The sequence below is a fragment of the Mustela nigripes genome, chromosome 15 (assembly GCF_022355385.1).
Source record: "Mustela nigripes isolate SB6536 chromosome 15, MUSNIG.SB6536, whole genome shotgun sequence".
Classification (NCBI taxonomy): Eukaryota; Metazoa; Chordata; class Mammalia; order Carnivora; family Mustelidae; genus Mustela; species Mustela nigripes.
In genome coordinates this window covers 68066848-68083977 of record NC_081571.1, presented here as the reverse complement: position 1 = coordinate 68083977, position 17130 = coordinate 68066848, and the positions used below count along the sequence as shown (strand labels likewise).

Sequence of the window (17130 nt, the reverse complement as noted above, 5' to 3'; positions counted from 1 at the left end):
AATCGGGGTCTGCTGAGGCATCTTATCAGAACTGGGAAATCAGGGACTGTGGATTAGCAGTTCTGCTTATGTGCATAGAAAAAGAGCTAAAGCATTGTGTGCTACATTTTCTGTATTAGTACATGTCTTTAGACATTCATGGGAACCTTAAAAATGTATAGCTAGTCAATTATTTAATATCAAGATTTAAGAAAATAGCAAATAATATTTGAAGGATGAATGAATATATCGCTTTGCAAGTTATCTATTAAATAATTAATAGCTTTCTTAGAGATATTCCCAGAGCAGATGTGTGTTTACAACATGGTTAAATCCATTAGGCAAAGAGGGAAAAGAGCCTCAATACCAAAGATGCATTTTGAATGTACTAGAATACAGCTCAGATGCCACCAAAATACTCAGGTTAAGTTTTGTCTGTGGCTAAATTACAGTGGATAAAATTTATCAAGCTTCAATGAAATTACATGAAATGCTCCTCAACAATCTACTCTATAGCTTGCAGACTTCAAGTAATTTCTCCCTATAGCTTGCAAAAATGGAAGACTCTCTTGAAAATTCATGCATACTACTTGCCATCATTTGTTTTGATTCATTTAATGGAATTCTAATTTCAATATTGTAAGAAACACTATATGCTGTTTTCATTGTTCTACAAATATGCTTTCCATTTAAGACATGTTGCTTTTATAAAGAGTTTAGAATCAAAGATAGTAAAATTACAGATACACTAAATCCGTATTCAAAGTCTCTTCTGTGCTCTTCACATTGGCAGGTTTAATACATTAGAATTGAAGGAGACTTAAGTTAGAATCCTAGAAGACATGTTTTCAAACAGCCTATCATTTCTAGATACTTTGTGAACATTCCCACTTGGCTTATAAGAAGTGAGTGTGACATACCTTTTCATAAATATAATTGTTACATTCACAAAGATTTATTATTCCAATCAGGTGAAGACAGAGGAGAAATCAGGACTCCAAGAAGACAGGTATATCAGGGCGGAAGAGTTCAGTTACCAAAGCCAAGGAAGGAACATTACCACACCCATCAGCATAAATGCTGTAGCTTCAGTTGCTGCTGAACATCCTGCTCCCGTTGTATCTAACGTACTACCTCCGCCTGTCTGGTGGGTCTGCTTTACGTCACTGAGGTTCACGTCCTCTGGCATCCCTGCAGAAGCAAACAAGAAAACACAGGATAATGCATGACCAGCTCCCCATGATGTGTCTAGAACAGCTCTTAAACCCAAAATGTTGGCGCCATTGTTTTATCCTAGCCTTCCCCATATGTTTCCCTAACTCTAAATGGTTAATGTGCCACAGGCACTTCTGCTCTTCTTAATTTAGAGAGAGCAGGCCCTTGAGTGGGGAGTTCTCAAAAATACTAGAAGAGCAAAATGAAAAGCTCTCCAGGTTTTTAAAGCACTTGGAATATTTTCCTAATGCCACTGACTTGTTTAAAAAAAAAAAAAAAGAAATTTAATTAAAATGTCCTGAGGTATGACACTATTGCTTGCCTCAGAGATGTAACAATTGCAGTAACTGTGTGAAATCTTTCTAGTGAAAATAAAACCATGTAAGGAGAAATAATTAGGACATTTTTAAAAAGTAGAACTTATACTGATTGTATTCTGTTTCAGACTGAACTATGTATACATTCCTTATTGGGAAAAGATCAAAGAATAATAAATATTAAATGATATCCTTTACACACATCGACGGCTATGAGGATGGTTGTAGACATCTGTCAACAGAGCAAAGAATTTGTTAATAGGGTGGAGATTAAAGTTAAGAATGAAGTGTTGATAAAAAAAAAAAAAAGTGGGTAAAACTATAGACCAAGATCCGGATCCTGGTTATTACTTTTTGTGCTATGAAACCTGAGAAGCTGAGGAGACCAGCCCCCAAGTTATTGGGGATGAAATAATCATTTTCTTAAAGAAATTTATCTTATTATGATATATGTAGGAAATTACTGACTTATTTACTAGGTAGTACCTGCAATGTTTTGAGACCATGTGGCCATCTGAAATATCTCATGGCATGCCACTATCAGTCACAATTAATAAAGTTTAAATTCAGTGTTGCTACAGCCATAAATATTGACATCGTAATTAGAGTGAGATTGAAAAAAATCTTCATATAAGAAAAAGTCAATATTTATGTAATTAGGTCAATACATGTGTATAATTCAGAAGGTAAGCTCTACCGTATTCAGGGATGAGAACATTAAAACGAAGCACAGCTCTACTGATCTGACATATTGATTTTTACAGTCTGAGCTCTTACATTATTATTCATTGTTTGGGTACCTGTTTTGCCCTTCTGTGTCATTAGCCAAGATGAATAAACTAGGGATTCTTTCTTCTTCTTTTTTTTTTTAATAGGGACTAGAGTGTGAATATTTTAGTCATGGTTTTATACTTCTTGTTATAGCCAGAGCTTAACAAGGAGATATGAGGACTTTAGGCAATTAAAAAATGCTTTTTTCCCCCCAAGATAACTGTATAAGTTTGAGCTTGAAGGGATTTACTTTTCTTTTCTAAGGCACCGTGAAGAGGTATCTGGGTTTGATTCATGAGTAACTTTTTCTTATGCCTTTTTGAGCTTCATTCATTCATAAGCCAGCCACTGGTCTGGGTTCAGGGGTATCGAAATGAGTAAAAATATGTAAGTAGAAAGATGTTAAACCTTATGTCTGCAAGCCAGGCAATCCAACTTTCAATCAGATGTCATTTTCACATCTGAGTAGAGATGTTATTAATAAGTGCAATAGTTCTAAAGATGATGGACCTTGAGATGGTACTTATATGACAACAACTAAAGATCCCTTCAAGAGCCTTGCAGTGAAGGCTACAGTTTCGGATCAAATCACAGTGTGGTCTTGACATTTGTTAAGAAATCTGAGTGTGCTAAGAAGGCTAGCCCCACAATTATTTGATGCAAAGATGGTTTTCTTAAAGGGATTTGATTAACTGAGCTTGTAGATTATACCAAATATTAACCAAAGACCCATAAAAGAAAAAAATCAGTTTGGGATTTTATTACATTAATACATTAAAGAAAAAGTGATCTTTGAATAATCTTTTTATACATCATAGCAATATACAAGATGCCAATAAGTTCATATTTCTGTCTTTGGTGATAGAAGACAGATATTCATATTATTATAAGAATAAATATACTACTAAAATTTGGGTACATGACTGATGGTTGGTACTATGGGGTATGTAAAAGGAATATATGTAGCTTGGTCAGAAAAGATGCCACCAAGGAAGTGTCATGTGTTAATTTATTTGGCAATTTCTATAGAGCACATGCTAGGGTGCCGGTATTGCTCCAAACACTTCACAAATATTGACTTGTTTAATTCTCATGATAATCCTATGCAGTCATTACTGTTACTGTGCTTGATTTTATAGCTGAGGAATCTGAAGCACTGGAAGGTTAAGTAACATGTGAGCAGGGGAAGCAGGCATCAAATATGGAAGTCTGTGTTCAGATCACTTGTGTTGATTCCAAGCACTTTGCTGAGGACTAAGAAATCAACATTTAACCCAGATTGGGAACATAATCCCACAGATTGGGATTATGTGCTACTTTTGTGTATTAAGCAACTGTAAGTACTCAGAATTAGAATTCGTGTGGCAAGGAAACTGTGTTGAATCAAAATAACTTGATGAATCTGAGAGGACTGTGTTTTTTAAAAAGATTTATTTATTTTAGAGACAGAAATAGTAGGTACGCGCACATGCACGCACATGGAGGGGAAGGATGGGGGAGAAGGAAAGGCAGAATCTCAAGCAGACTCTCCTCTGAGTGCAGAGCCCTACACTCCGTGATCCAAAGACCCTGAGACCATGACCTGAGCAGAAATCAAGTCAGACGCCCAACTGACTAGACCACCCAAGTGTCCCATTAGCTGCTTTTTTGCCATGCATATGCCAGCCTTTTCCTTGTGACAAGGAAAGGTGGGCATTTTTTTTTCCTCTCTCTCCCCTTAATCTATCCGCATACTTAAAAAATTCTCTTAGCTTCACTGAACAGTGAAGATTATGTTTAAAAATAATTTATTCTCTATTTTTAATAAGGAAAATTACATGGGAAAGAATTAATTCTTAATAAGGTCACTCATTTACAAAATTTCCCTTCTACCTCTGTCAGGCAGCCATTGGTGACTGAATGTACACTATGCACTTATGGACTTTTTCTTCATATTTTGAGTCTTAAAAAAAAAATAAAGCCAACAAGTATCTTTTCTACCCATGATGAGTGTGTAGGGCAGATTGAAATGTTGGGAGTGGATTATAGGTCATTATTTGAATTCTTTCATTATTTGAATTATTTTACTTTGACAAAGTCAAATAATTTGTCTTTAAAATGGTAAAAACGTCTATTACATAGTGTGCTTTTTAATAAATATCACTGAATGAATAAGTTGGAGGATGTGATTTTACACAGTCAAATGAGGTAGGTAGAATTAATTAGATTATTAATTAGATAGGTAGATAATTAAATAGATTAGGAGCTGGAGTAGTACTCTACTCAAGGTAATGTGGTTGTAGTGAAATCCCAGGTGTGTCTCAGTCAAATGTGGTTCTCTTTGATCCCAGCACCATGCTCTTTGCCACTACACAAATAAAGCATTGAACTTGCAGTCAAACATTGGCTCTGCCACAGTCTGGCTGGATGACTTTAGACATGACTTCGATGTTATGGAACTTTGAAACGACAGCATTTTCAGTGAGAAAGGAGGGTTAGTCAAAATACAGAATTGACTAATTGATTAAATAATTGGAAAATGAGGTAGATATTTATCCCAGAGAACTCTCTAAAAGAAGTGTCTATAAGACCAAACACTTAAGTATAAATAATGAGAAAGCAGACAAATAATACACTTTTTTTTTTTTTAATTTATGTGTAGGTAGGGAAAAGCGTATGGATTTTTGGGCGGACTCTGTAAAATAAAAGAGTAATAGCTTTAACATCTTAAAAAAATAATCTCTATGCAACATGAAAAAGTGAAGTACAGGGACAAGTAGCGAAGTGGAGAAAATGTTGCCGCGCATTTTGCAGCAATGTCTTTAACGCAGAAAGAGTTCTTAGAATTCTTATATAAGAAACCAACAAAATACCCATAGGAAGGTGGTGAAAGAAAGTAGATGGATATTTAAAAGATAAAAAGTTAATTTATCTCTCAGAAAATAATGAAAAGCCTTTGTTGGAAAGAAAATAAATATAATTTTACACATCATATCAATTATCTAATGTCCAGTGACAAAGGCAAGGCAGAGAGGAGATAATAGTTTTGTCAAGGATACATCCCCCTTTTTAGGGCATTTGCCAAAATAAATAAAAATGTTTTAAATATATGTTTCCTTAACCCAATAATTCCACCTTTATGAGGTAATTTTGTGGGAATATTAAGAAAATGTGTACATATTTATTCACAAAATAATCTGTACAATGAATAAAAAATAAATGTTATTGGCAAATTGGGTTAGGAAAATTAAGGCACACTATTACAAATGATTCAAAGAAAAGATATTGGTACAGAAAAAAATCTGATATAATTTTATATATATATGTACTTTCATGAGCTTTAGGGATATTTTGAAATCTGATAGTCTATAGCTGCCTTTCTTTAGAGTCAGGTATCCCTCATTAATTTCTATGTTCACCTAGTAGGCATTTGGTAGTAATTAGGTGAATAAATAAATTGACAATTTAAGTGAGTACAGAAAATTATAAAATTATAAAAAATTTTCTGTAATTCAGTTTTTCTTCCTCCATATTTTATGAGATGTAACTGATATACAATATTGTGTGAGTTTAAAGTATACAACACATTGATTTGAAATACTTAAATATTGCAAATGATTACCACAATAGTTTTAGCTAACACCTCTTTATCATGTCACATAATTACCATTTCTTTTCCGTGGTGAGAACATTTTAGATCCAATCTCTCAGTGATTTTCAAGTATATAATACGGTATTATAGCTATAATCACCATGCTTCACACTACATCACCAGAACTTATTTATCTTATACCTGGAAATTTACATCCTTTGACCAACATCTCCCCATTTCCCTCACCACTGCTCACCCCTACTCCCTGGTAATGACCACTCTACAGTTTCTGAGATTAATCTTTTTTAGGATTCACATGTAAATGATATGATACAGTATTTGTCTTTCTATGAGTTATTTCACTTAGCATAATGTTCTTGTTTGTCTCATGGCACAATTTTCTTCTTTCTCATGGCTGAATATTCCATTGTGTGTATATATACCACATATTTTCCCATTAATGGATTCTTAAGCTGTTTCCTTATCTTGGTGGTTGTGAATAATGAGGCAATGAACATGAGAGTAAAGATATTCCTTTGAGATCCTGTTTTAATTTCCTTTGGTTATATGCCCAGATGTGGGATTGCTGCATCATATGGTAATTTTATGTTTAATATTTTAAGGAATTCTATATGGTTTTCCACTGTGAGCAAACCAATTTACAATCCTATAAATGGTGCACATGAGTTCCCTTATTTTTCCACATCCTCACCAACATTTGTTGTCTTTTTGATAGTAGCCATCCTAATGGGTGTAAGGTGACATCTTATAGTGTTTTTGATTTGCATTTCTCTGATGATTAGTGATGTTTAGCACTTAGCTTTCTCATGCATCTGTTGGCCATTTGTATGTCTCTTTGCAATGTGTCTATTTAGTTCCTCAAATTAAGTTTCATTAATTCATTTTACATTTTATTTCCTGGGTAGTTAACATACAGTGTTATATTAGAGCTGTACAATATAGTGATTCAACAATTCCATATATTACTCAGGGCTTATCAAGATGAGTGTATTCTTTTTTTTTTTTTAAGACTTTATTTATTTATTTGACAGACAGAGATCACAAGTAGGCAGAAAGGCAGGCAGAGAAAGAGAGAGAGGAGGAAGCAGGATCTCCGCTGAGCAGAGACCCTATTACAGGGCTCGATCCCAGGACCTTGAGATCATGACCTGAGCTGAAGGCAGAGGCTTTAACCCACTGAGCCACCCAGGTGTGCCAAGATTAGTGTATTCTTAATCTCCTTCACCTATTTTATCCATCCCTCTCCCAACCTCTTCTCTAGTAACCATCTGTTTGTTTTCTGCAGTTGAGTCTTTTTTTTGGCTTGCTTCTCTCTCTCTTTTTTCCTTTGTTCATTTGTTTTGTTTCTTAAATTCCACATATGAGTGAAATCATATGGTATTTCTTTCTCAGATTAACTTACTTCGCTTGGCATTGTGCTTTCTAGATCCACCCATGTTGTAAGTGGCAAGATGTCATTCCTTTTCAGGGCTCAATAATATTCCACTGTGTATGTGTGTACACACACACACACACACACAATATATATATATATATATATATATATATATATATACACAAATACAATATATATACATATATATATATATATATATACACACACATACACACACATACATACCACATATTTATCAATAAAGAGCATCCATTCATCTACAGATGAACACCTGGGACTACTTCCATAGTTTGCCTATTGTAAATAATGCTGCAATAAGCATAAGGGTGTATATATCTCTTCAAATTAATTCATATTATTTGGATAAATACCCGGTAGACCCATTCCTTTATTATAGGATAGTTCTATCTTTAATTTTTTGAGGAACTGCCATATTGTCTTCCACAGTGGCTATACCAGTTTGCATTCCCACCGATACTGCATGAAGATTCCTTTTTATCCACATCCTCACTAACACTTGTTATTTCTTGTCTTCTTGTTACTAACCCTATTGACTGATGTAAGGAGGTTTTGATTTGTGTTTCCCTGATGATGTATGATGTTGAGCATCTTTTTTGTGTTTATTGGTTATCTGTATCTCTTCTTTGGAGAAATACCTGCTCATTTCCTCTGCCCACTTTTAATGGTAGTCAATTAATTTTTGACAAATTTGTTTTTTTAATTGTTGAGTTGTGTAAGTTCTTTATATATTTTGGATACTAACCCTTTGTTAGATAGATCATTTGCAAATATTTTCTCTGATTCAATAAAGTTACCCTTTTTGTTTTGTTATTTCCTTTTCTGTGCAGAAGCTTTTTATTTTGACATGGTCCCAATAGTTTATTTTTGCTTTTATTTCCATAGCCCCAAGAGACATATTTAGACAAATATTGTTATGGCTGATGTCAGAGAAATTACTGCCTGTGTTTTCTTCTAGGACTTTTCTGGTTTCATAACTCTCATTTAGGTCCTCAGTCCGTTTTGAGTTTATTTTTTGTATATGGTGTAATAAAGTAGTCCAGTTTTATTTTTCTGTAGGTAGCTGTCCAGTTTTCCCTATACCATCTGTCTTTTTCCCATTGCATATTCTTGCCTCCTTTGTCAAAGATTAATTGACCATGTAATTGTGGTTTCATTTCTGGGCTTTCTATTCTGTTCCACTGAACTATGTGTCTATTTTTGTGTCAGTACCATGCTGTTTTAATTACTGTAGCTTTGTGATATAACTTGAAGTTTTGAATTGTAATCCCTCCAGTTTTGTTTTTCCTTTTCAAGATTACTCTGGTTCTTTGGGGTCTTTTCTGGCTCCATACAAATTTTAGGATTGTTTGTTCTAGTTCTGTGAAAAATGCTGTGGTATTTTGATTGGGATTGCATTAAGTGTGTAAGTTGCTTTGGGTAGTAAGGACATTTTAACAATATTTGTTCTTCAAATCTAGGAGCATGAAATGTCTTTTCATTTTGTTTAGTCATCCTCAATTTTTTCATCAACATTTTATAGTTTTTAAGATTACAGGTCTGTCACCTCTTTGGTTAAGATTATCCTGAGGTATTTTCTTATTTTTGGTGCAGTTGTAAATGGAATTGTTTTCTTAATTTCTTTTCCTGCTTCTTCGTAATTAGTGTATAGAAATGCAATGGATTTCTGTGCATTGAGTCTATATCCTGCAACCTTGCTGAATACACTTATCATTTTTGTGTTTTTGGTAGTCTTTAGGGTTTTCTATATATAGTACCATGTGAAATGCAAATGAATTTCTTCCTTATCAATTTAGATGTCTTTTGTTTCTTTCTCTCTTTTTAAAAAAATTTGAAATTTTTAAAATAGATTTTATTTATCTATTTATGAAAGATTGGTCGGGGGCAGCACAGGTAGGGGAGGGCAACAGAGGGAGAGGGGGAGTGGGCTCCCTGTCCAACAGGGAGGGACACAGGGATCCCAGGACCCTGGGATCATGACCTGAGCCAAAGGCAGACACTTAACTGGCTGAGCCACCCAGGAATCTTCTCTTTTCTCTTTTTATTGCTGTGGCTCGGACTTCTGGTACTATGTTCAATAGTAGTGGTGAGGGTGGTCATCTCTGTCTTGATCCTGACCTTAGGGAAAACACTGTTTTCCCCATTATGATGTTAGATGTGGGTTCTTCATATAAGGCCTTGATTATGTTGAGGTCTGTTTCTTCTAAACCTACTTTGTTGTTGTTTTTACTTTTTTTTTTTTTATTCTTTATGTTGTTGTTGTTTTTTAATATGATAGACATACTTTGTTCAATGTTTTTTCTGCTTCACTTGAAATGATCATATGGTTTTTATCCTTTCTCTTACTAATGTGATGTATCCCATTGATTTGTGAATATCAAATCACCCTTGTATCTCAGGAATAAATCCCACTAGATCATGATAAATGATTTATTTAATGTATTGTTGGATTCTGTTTACTAATATCTTATTGAGGATTTTTGCATCTATGTTCATAAGAGGTATTAGCTTGTAGTTCTCTTTTTCTGTGATGTTTTTTTCTGGCTTTGATATCAGGATAATGCTGACATCATAGACTGAAATGGGAGGCTTTCCTTCCACTTTTTAATTTATTTTTTAGAATAGTTTGAGATTAATAAGTATTTACTCTTTCAGATGTTTGATAGAATTCACCTGTGAAGGCTTCTGGCCCTGGACTTTTGTTTTTTGGGAGTTTTTTGATTACCAATTCGATTTCATCACTGGCATTCAGTGTTCAAATTTTTTATTTTGTCCTGATTCAGTTTTTATTTATTTATTTATTTTTTAATATAATTTTTTATTTTTTATAAACATATATTTTTATCCCCAGGGGTACAGGTCTGTGAATCACCAGGTTTACACACTTCACAGCACTCACCCTGATTCAGTTTTGGAACATCATAGTTTTAAGAATTTATCCATTTCTTTAAGGTTGTCCAGTTTGATGGCATATAATTTTTCATAGTATTCTCTTATCTTTTGTGTTTCCTTAATGTTATTTATTTTTCCTCTTTCATTTTTTATTTCATTTGAGTCCTCTCCCTCTCTCTCTTTTGATGAGTGTAGCTAGAGGTTTTATCAACTTTCTTGATCTTCTCAAAGAACCAGCTCCTGGTTTCATTAATCTTTTTCTTTTCTTTTCTTTTTTCATTTTTATATCATTTATTTCTGCTCTAATATTATCATTTTCTTCCTTCTACTAGATTTGGGCTTTTTTTTTTCTTTTTCTAGCTCCTTTTAGTTGTTTATTTGGTTGTTTATTTGATACTTTTCTTGCTGCTTGAGATAGGTCTGTATTGCTATAACGTCCCTCTTAGAACAGTTTTGTTGCATCCCAAAGGTTTTGGATGATTGTGTTTTCATTTGTCTCCAGATACCTTTGCGTTTCCTCTTTGATTTCTTGGTTGAGACATTCATTATTTAGTAGCATGTTATTTAACTTCCATTTATTTGTGGTCTTTCAAAAACATTTTTTTTTGTTGATTTCTCATTTTATTGTGTTGTGTCAAGAAAAGATGCATCGCATGGCTTTGATCTTTTTGAATTTGTTGAGACTTATTTTGTGACCTAATATGTAATATATTCTGGAGAATGATCTGCATGCATTTGAAAGATGTTATTCTCTGTTTTAGGATGAAATTTTCTGAATACATCAGGGTTGACTTCTTTGTTCAGTTGGTTGAGCATCTGCCTTTGGCTTAGGTCATAATCTGCAGGGTCTTTTTCCCTATGTCAGCTCTCTTTTCAGTGGGGAGCCTCTTCTTCCTCTGCCTCTGATTCTTTCCCCATTTGTGCTCTCTCTCAAATAAATCTTTTAAAAAGTAAACTTAAATATATATATATATAATATGTATTATATATAATATGTATTATATATAATATGTATTATATATAATATTGACATATTATATATATACATTATATATATATATATATATATATATGACGTCTATCTGGATCAGGGTGTCAATAAAAGCAATACAATTGCTTCTTGATTTTTCAGTTTAGATGATTTGTACATTGATGAAAGTGGGGTGTTAAAGTCCCCTACTATCACTGTATTACCATTATTGTTTTAGTGCCTTTATTTTGTTATTAACTATTTTATGTATTTGGGTATTCCCATTCCCATTTTGGGTGGATAAATATTTACAATTATTATAACTTCTTTTTGGATTGTCCCCTTAATGATTATACAGTGTACTTGTTCTCTTGTGACAGTCTTTGTTTTAACATTGATTTTGTCTGCTATTACAGTATTGCTACCCCAGTTTTCTTTTCACATGTATTTGCATGATAAATGTCTCTATTTCCTTACTTTCAATAGGCATGTGTTTTGTAGGCAGCACATAAATGGGCCTTGTATTTTTATCCATTCCATCACCCTATGTCTTTTTTTCCCCTTTAGGGAGAGGTTGGGAAGGGCTGAGAGAGAGAGAGTGAGAGAGAATCTTAAGCAGGCTCCATGCCCAGTGCAGATCCCCATGTGGGACACAGCCTCATAATCCTGAGATCATGACCAGAGCTGAAATCAAGAGTCATATTTAACTTAATAGACTTTACTGAGCCACCCAGGAGCTCCTACGTCTTTTGATTGGAGCACTTAGTCCATATGCATTCAAAGTTATATATTGCCATTTTGTTATTTTTTGTCTGTTTTGTGGATCTTCTCTGTTCCTTTCCTCCCTTGTTCTCTTCTCTCTCCATAAGTTGGTTTTCTTTAGTGATATACTTGGATTCCTTTCTCTTTACCCTTTGCATATCTATTACTGGTTTTTGATATGGGGTTACCATTAGATTTGTATATAACATCTTTATATAGCAGTCTAAAGTTGATGGTCAAGTTTGAATCCATTCTTTACCTCCCCCTTCTCCATGTTTTAAGTATATGGTGTCATACTTCTTATTTTATGAGTTTCTTGACTGATTTTTACAGATATACTTATTTTTACTGATTTTGTGCTTCCTACTTTTTTTTTACTCTTACTTTGGTCTTTCTTTTCCACTCAAAGAGTCCCCCTTAACATATTTTATGGGGCTGGTTTAGTGGGAATGAATTCCTTTAACTTTTTTCTGGGAAATTCTTTCTATTCTAATTGATTGTTTTGCTGGATAGAATATTCTTGGGTGCAGATTTTTCCTTTTAGCACTTCAAATATATCATACCACTCTCTTCTGACCTGAAAAGTTTCTCTTTAAAAAAAACTGTTGAAAGCCTTATGGGTTTTCCTTTGTACATAACTGTTTTCTTTTTTCTTTTTAAAATTTTTACCACTGCTTTTTGCCATTTTAATTACTGTGTGTCCTGGTGTGGACCTCCTTGGGTTGATTTTTGTTCGGAGATCTCTGTGTTTTCTGGATCTGAATTTGTTTCCTTCTTCCAAATCAGGAAGTTTCTAGCTATTCTTCAAATAAATTTTCTTTTCCCTTTTCTATCTCTTTTTCTGGTATCCCTATAATGTGAATGGTATGCTTGATGGAGTAATTGAGTTCCCTAAGTTTATTCTCATTTTGAATAATTTTTTTTTCTCTCACTTGCTTATCTTTTTTATTTTCCATTACTCTGTCCTCTAGGTCACTGATCTGTTCTTCTATTTCTTCTAACCTGCTACTTATCCTATCTAGTGTATTTTTAATTTCAATAATTGTATCCTTCATCTAGGATTCATTTTTCTTTGTGTTAAGGGTTTTTGCTGATGTCTTCTACTCTTTTCTCAAGTCCATGAGTATCTTTATGGTCATTACTTTAAATTCCTTATCAGGCATATTATTTCTGTTTCTCTTAGGTCTCTTGCTGTGATTCTGTATTATTCTTTCATTTGGGACATATTCCTCTGTCCTTATTTTGTCTAACTGCCTATTTCTCTGTGTTAGGAAAGTCAGTTATGTCTCTTGCTCTTGAAAGTAGTGGGCAAGGCATGCACTTTTAACAAGGTGGTGCTGCTCTCTTCCATAGGGGATGCCCAGTTGCCACTGATACTGGAGCTGACTGAGGTCACTCTGCAAAGTGCATGTATACAGTCCACATGTCCTCAGTGGGAGGTGACCAGCAGCTGCCACCGAGACTGAGGTCCTGCAAAGCATACAGTTTGGAGACTCAGTGTTGGCAAAGTTTGCACAGGTCTTCTTGAGGAGGGGAGCTTTAGCATTGGGACTGAGGCAGGCCCTGATAGAGGGGGTAGAGCATGATGTAAGTAAGTTAATAGTAAATGCTTGTGCTATCTTGGTTTCTGCAGGTGACCATATGTTTATGCTGGGGGCAAGAGAGGGAAATGGTGGCTGCCAGGTCCTTTGTTCCTGGAGAAGTCCTTCAGGGAACTCTGAGATTAGTAAATAACTCTCTTTCCTGTATGCTCCAGGTGTTTTTCGAACTACTGCTTATATGCTGTAGCTCTGCTTGCTGTTTATAGTGCTGTCTCTTAAAGGGCATGGGCTTCACTTCTTTTCACCCTCTGGGCTCTCCCAGAGGCCAGGCTGCTGATTTTCATAATTCCAGTCATTAAGTCCCACTGATTGTAAGAATTCACAAAATTCAGTCCCTGGATTTTTAAAACCAAATGCTATTGTCTTTGCCATGCAGTATCCTTGGTGTGATGGAATGTCTCTCACCTCTATGTCCATCATCCATGGCTCCCTCACACTTGTGGTCAGACCCATGGCATTTAACTCCCCAACCCTTCTCTACCCTTCTTATCCTCTTCAATGTGGCTTTTTAACAACATTGAATTGTGGAGTTCTGTCAGTCTTTGGGTCGCTTTCTCAGTTATTTACACTGATGTGAGTGTTAATTTGTTGTATCCATGGGACAAAGTGAACTTAGGGTCCTCATACTCTGCTGTCTTACACAGAAGTTCCCAAAGAGAAAATTTTTAAAGTATCCAGGGAAAAGACAGATTCACCTCAACCGAAACAAAGAATATTCAATTAATTATCAAGAACAATCATAAATAATAAAATAGGAAGATCTAATTCTAAACATGAAGGAATGCAGAATTCTATACAGAGTTAAACTGTGTAGAATACATAAAGCTTTTTAAACAAAGAGTAAATATTTTTAATGCTCCCCAAACAATTCTAAATGTGCTATTAAAGAGTATGTGAAAAAATCTAAGAAACTGAGCCAAATGAAGGAGTGGGATGAAGTTACAGTAGTGATAAAAAAAAAAAAACTGGCGAACATCTAGCTTACTGTATGTAAGTGTGTTCGTTGAAAAAACAATAGAAGACTAACTTGGGATGAAAACAGTGTATGATTGAAATACATGTAAATATTAAAACATTCTAAAGTATTTGTATATTTGGGAAGAAGTGAGAAATATTTAGTTTCTGTCAGGACAGTGATATATTTAAATATAAAAATTTCAAAACTTAGCAAATAATTAATATGTAATATATATGTTCCTAATCTACTAAAGAAAAGGGGGTTAATAAAATCTAAAGGAAGTCAGAAAAGAGCAAACACATAAACAAATATGTCTGGCAAATAGAAAACACAAAATCATATGTTAGAACCATATGCAAATAATTTAGTAATCTCTAAGTAAAATGAACTAAATCAAATTAAGGAACAGACACTCAATTTAGATTTAAAAAAATATCTAGCAACACACTAAAATAAAATGATTCAGCGAGGGTGAGAGTAAATGCTTGTAAAAATATACTCCAAGAGACCAATAACCAAAAGAAAGCTGATGTCATTATATTAATGAAAAGAAAATGGGTTTTCAGCATTTAGAAGGAGAAAGAAGTTCATTACATAATAACAAGAGAAATAATTCAATACCTTTAACACCCTTAAAATAAAGAAATGTCAGTGAAGGAAAATAACTGGAGAAAAATAGCAAATGGACACCTCCACAGTCAGTGGGGGATTTTAACCCCACTGTCTCAGTAACTGATGGCTCAAGCAGATGAAAGCCAGTGCAGATACATATGGATGACTTGGCAACTAGTCTCTGGAAGAACCCCATTGCCTTCTTGGTTCTAGTAACACTCCTCTCATCTCTTTGCCCTACTTCACCAGTTCCTTCACATGGAAAGAGAAAACATTGCTCTGGCTAGCAGGCTGGGAAGGAAAAACCAGAATATTGACCTTTTAGGGTTTTCTAACCGTTTTAGATTTGCTTTTCCACAGTGAGGGTGCATTTTTCCCTCTCTTCTCTATGACATGAGCTGAGGCCAACTCTCTTCGCATGGAAGTTTTCTACCTACACTTCTGACTTAATGGTAATTTCTGGATGAAATGTTAGATATCATTTATAAGCACATTCTCTAGGTTAGTTTTTAACTGTAAAATAGCTGGTATTTTCATTTTTATCTGTCTGACATTTGTGCTTATATTTTAATTAGTTCTAACCTCAGAAGAAGAAAGAAGGGTTACTTATTGCATCGTTTCCAAATACAGACTTCCACAAGCTTGACTTAATAAATGAATATGGCCAAGTAGATAGATTTACAAGAAGCATCATGAAGTTAATGACTAATGGATAAATTCTTTGAACACATACATAAGACATTTACAAAAGAGCTCACATATCAGATTACAAAGCAAATATCAGTAATAAGTAATTTTAACAAAGTATGAGTTCTCTGACTATAAAACAATAACATTAAAAGCCTATAACAAACCTTATTTAAGGAGATCAAACAAAAAAGAGGTGTAGTGAACAGATATACATTGATATCTCTTTCACTGTGTTCTAAAATTGCATCATGATATCCCTTGATGTGGGACAATTAGATCTTTTGTGCTGGGAACGAGTGGCCCTTCCTATCTAGAAACTAGTGTCCATCTGGGGAAATGTTCTTGAATTCTCTCACTGTTGATTGTCTTCCATTTTCTTTGTTGTTTGAATTTCTAGAATGTGTCCTCTTGAATTCCTCTTCTAATTTCCATTGTTTTACTCTGCTTTCTGGGAAATGTCCTAAACTTAATTCTTCAGCATTTTTGTTGAGGTTTTCCTTCTTGCAATCAGATTTTAGGTTTATATATGTCAATCTTTTTTCCTCAAAGCATAGCTTTTTTTTTTTTTTTTTTTTTTTTTTTTTTGTCTTAGGCCTTGTTGAGATGCTTATTTGAATTTTTTTCTTTTTATTCTCTCTGAAGAACGTTGTTTAGTGAAAGTTGCTTTTTTTATGCTTGTGGATATACTTTTTTCATGTGAATTATTTTAGATAAGTTGTAATCCCTGATTCATAGTTACATGCTAATATTTAAGAGTAGGGAGTGAAAATTGAATTATATCTGAATTTGTGAAGGAGACTCTCATGATTAGACAAGTGTGGTCTTGTTTACATGTCTGTTGGGAAATCTGCAGATGTCAAAGGGATAGGGTAGATTAGGCTGGAAAAAAAAATTGCATCTAAAATATTGGTAGCTATGTCCATTACATATCCAGGTAATTCTCTTCATTATAACTTAATACCTTAACTCCATATTAGCATGTGCTTCTGTGATCACCAGAGCTGGGAAGTCAGGTGTGGAGAAACAAACTCGTGATTAAAATTGTCTATCTGGAAGGGACACATGTCGCTTCTGCTCACTAGTTTATTGGGTAAATCTAGTCTCATGGAACTCCTAACCTCAAGGGACAAGGATGTATAATCTCACTATGTGTACAAGAGAAGACCACTCATCCATTTGCTTATGAGCTTCTGTTATTGCTACCATTTTTGTTTACTCTCCATATTTAGGTGTGTGTGTGTTTTGTTTTGTTTTGGAAAATGATTCCTTATACTGTATTTTAGTGGAGTGGCAGGAGGGAATAAAATTATATGTATTCTTATCAATCTGGCCATGGGCAGTCCATCCTGACTTTGGC

The 17130-nt window shown here is 34.3% G+C and overlaps 1 protein-coding gene across 1 annotated transcript in view; it reads right to left on the bottom strand.

The window, feature by feature from the left end:
* Nucleotides 1-894: 894 nt before the first annotated feature.
* Nucleotides 895-17130, bottom strand: part of GPC5 (glypican 5) — a 1430236-nt gene continuing 1414000 nt past the window's right edge. The window contains exon 8 of the mRNA XM_059377522.1: nt 895-1170. Coding sequence (XP_059233505.1) covers nt 1013-1170 — 158 coding nt within the window. The 3' untranslated portion in view covers nt 895-1012. The remainder of the gene's footprint in view (nt 1171-17130) is intronic.